The 3,621-nt window shown below is 24.1% G+C and overlaps 1 protein-coding gene across 2 annotated transcripts in view; it reads right to left on the bottom strand.

Annotated features, from left to right (window-relative positions):
* Positions 1-516: 516 nt before the first annotated feature.
* LOC126897618 (uncharacterized) overlaps positions 517-3,621 on the bottom strand; it is a 27,193-nt gene continuing 24,088 nt past the window's right edge. Inside the window, exons 15-16 of one of the 2 annotated variants that reach the window (XM_050671347.1) lie at positions 900-1,157; positions 517-694 (exon numbers count right to left, since the gene is read on the bottom strand). In XM_050671347.1, coding sequence (XP_050527304.1) covers positions 575-694; positions 900-1,157 — 378 coding nt within the window. In that variant the 3' untranslated portion in view covers positions 517-574. Of the gene's footprint in view, positions 695-899; positions 1,158-1,281; positions 1,409-3,621 lie in introns of those variants that run through there. The other variant, XM_050671348.1, reaches the window with a different exon arrangement.

The following is a 3,621-nucleotide window of genomic DNA, read 5'->3' as shown; positions in this document are numbered from 1 at the left end:
CTACTATTTTTTCATAAACGTTTGTGTGTATTTTATTTATTTATCGCTGACGCCAGCGTTTTACGACTTAAGGATTAAAATTTTCACCAGACCCGCCTAATGACATTCCTGAGATATGATAAAAAAATTCCTGTGCATACGTTTATTCTGAATCTTAATTTGGGTAATATGTATTTTTATTAGGACACTATTTTGCATTTACGCATAGTACTATATTTGATATATATATATATATATATATTATCAAGAAATATTATACGTTATATATAAATTTCAAGACGATTATAATTATATAAGTTTGTACATTCTTCATCAAAACAGTACATTATTGATAATCTTATTTTTCTTAGATATGATGTATATGTCTATGAGTTTATCGTTTAGATTGGAATCCATCTATAACAACTACTTTATCCAACTTCAAATCACAGTTACCAATATTTTTATCAAAATATTATTTTTAGAATATTATTTTAGAGCAAGCTTTTTTAGTAATAATAATACGCAATATTTATATTAAAACTTTGTTTATTAAACTTTATAAGAATATTAATTGGTACTATTAAATTAGTTACTAATTCATAATATACTTAAATGTTTTTGACGGGTATTTCGGATAGATATTCATTTTTGTAAATACTTTCTCTTGATAGTACCCAAGAAGTTCCTGAGCTGAAAAATTATACCATCTGTCCTGTAATAAAAAAAAGAAATAAGCTAAATAAAACATCTAATTTAAAAGATTTTAAAATTTTAAATAGATCACTTGATGATATCTTAATTTTAATTTTTTAGTTAATCCAAAAAACAATTGAAAAAGATCTACTTTTTTCTACATATATTATATTTATAGCTAATGAGCTCAGTAACTTAAGTTATAAATCATTTGAATGCATTACCTCTGCATTTATAACGGGTAGAGTAAATATTGTTTTTTCGAGTAAATTTATTGCTTTTTTATATTGTTTTTTATTCCAATAAGCTTCAGCTAAAAGCTTATTTTTATCAATTTCATTGAAAAAAGGCGATTTCTTATTATATAATTTCTCCATTTCTTCAATGCAATTATTTAGGAGTTTTTTATTTCTCTTTATATCACTTTTGAAATTCCATCCAACACTAGAAAAAATATCTATACCATCAGGGTACAAACTAGCCTAAAATTAAAAGCACTGTTCATTAATAAATAATTTAAATATTTCCTATAATATATTATAAACTATGATCTGTTATGACATTATTAAAAACCACTACATTACTTGCAAAACAAATTTAATATTGAAAAGCAAATCTTATTTTAATTTAGTTGCAAATGCATTCTTAATTTATCATACAATAATTAATTTTTAGCATCATCATCCGTTATAACTTATAGAGATGTCAACTTTATTTTAGCTTCGATGCGAATCTGAGAAGAATATAAGAATATGTCTTAAATTAAAGCTAATATAATGTATTTTATTAAGGAAAAAAAAATTCGGACTTTATTTTGTCTTCATTGTGAAAGCAGACATCAAAGTTAATAAAAAAAATACGATTTTTGTAAAAAAATTCTTTTTTATATTTTTAACTTTGTAACGCTATAACTTTTTGAAAAATGTATGGATCATTATAATTTTTTTAAGATAAATACTATTTATATACCTCTTTAATTTGACATATTTTTTTTTTAATCGGACCATTTCCCTTAAAACAGGGGGGGTTCAAAACATAAAAATGCATATAGAAAGTAGAACTTTTTCAACTTATTCTTCTTTTATGCGACAACCTTTTTTTTTTAAATCGGACCTTTTATACATTTATATATTATAAATATTTATTTATTTATTCATATATTACACTTATAAATCATTAAACTTGTAATCAGGAAATAGGAGATCATGTAGCTCTTGGAAAAATCCACCAATTTTTTTAAATTAAACACTATCTACAAATTTGCATCGAAGCGTTTTTTATGATAGTAATTTTAATCACTGACAGATAACATTATACTTGACCCAATTATGCCACGCCCCTACGTGGTGGGTTTTCTTTTTATTGGCAACATACATAATAACTAGCTTATTTAACAGATAATGTTTTAATTAAAAAAATTACGGGTCGATAATGAGTTTTGGACCCGTATTTCAGAAATGAACATTTTTATAAATAGGTGAGAAGAAAAATGAGGCCAAGAAATGTTTATTAAGTTTATCCATATTTAATCTCCAGTTGAAACTATAAAGTGTTAAATACTTTTAAAATGCTAATTCAAAAGTTGTTATCGGACCGAAGTCTATGTTTTATAAATCTATGTTAAACCGAACCGCTATGTTGTTATGGGTATGAACAATAAAAAAAAAACAATGTGTGTTACAAGTACACGCGGATGAAATAAACTTATTTGAGAGTCTTTCAACTAATTTAATATTAAGTTTATCATGGAATAAAATAAAAAATTATGCATAACATTTCTATTTTCAATTAAAATTAATTTGATTCATTATTAATTTTCTTATTGTATTGTTACGAAAAGTATAATACCCTATGATAAATGAAAAAACTAATTTAAGTTTTTGATTGGATATTATGAAGAAATAGTGTGATTATTGCATCTATTGTAGTTTTTTTAATTTTTATGTACTATTTAAATAATTTGAAATTAAATTATTTAATTTATTTTAATTAATATTAAATTAAATAATGAAAATACAGTGCTAAATTATAATATAAAATATAATTCATTACTTACTACTATAATTTAATGATAAAAGTGTATATGGATAATGTTTAAATTTATTTACATATTCTTAATTAAATTTATAGGTATTACATTTATTTATATTGTTGTTATAATAGTATTAACGTGACAAAAATTATGTTATCAATGTTACGAGAGTAACAAATAGAATAAAATAAAATAGTATTGCCGAATAATTAATTAGTTTATTAAAAATAAAAGTGATAGTATTCATACAATAATTGTCAAATGACTGACGATGCTCTGCATTACAATCGTCGCAGTCGGCCCACTTCCCGGTTTTGCAACACCGAAAAATACTTTATAGACACATTCTTTTAGGCCGACCTCAATTACAATTCAATTTATGATTATCTGTTATTACAATTGTGGGACAATATTAAAACTAAGTTAAGTATTCATAACACTCCCTCCCTTAAATGGAAGTAGTGTTTGAAATACTACTTACATATAATACTCTTAAATTACAATAAAATAATTAAATTAACAAGACTTCAGACCATACTTTCATTGCAATTTGTACATTGTGCGATATCTGGTTTATATTGTCGGGTGGTATTTTTATATTTACACAATGCATATGAAGTTAGAATTACTATTATTAGAAAGAGACAGTAAAGAAATGGGATATGAGTATTTAAGATGAAATGATCGGAAGACTCTGCTATTGTGGATTCAAGATTATTGAGATCTATTGAGTCATCTGCTAATTGATTCAAATCTTGAATGAAATTATTTTCTGTTAACGGTTCAGGCTGATATTTAGAAATTTTATTAGTTATATTAGAATTCATGTAAACTAAAGGATTCTCGGGAACAAAGTCTTGGGAGAAAACAGAAATAATGTTTTGAGATGGTAATAATACTTTTATGGTAATAAA

The sequence above is a fragment of the Daktulosphaira vitifoliae genome, unplaced genomic scaffold (genome assembly GCF_025091365.1).
Source record: "Daktulosphaira vitifoliae isolate Bord-2020 unplaced genomic scaffold, ASM2509136v1 Scaffold_2, whole genome shotgun sequence".
In the NCBI taxonomy this organism is placed as follows: domain Eukaryota; kingdom Metazoa; phylum Arthropoda; class Insecta; order Hemiptera; family Phylloxeridae; genus Daktulosphaira; species Daktulosphaira vitifoliae.
This window is presented reverse-complemented; position numbering and strand designations above follow the sequence as displayed.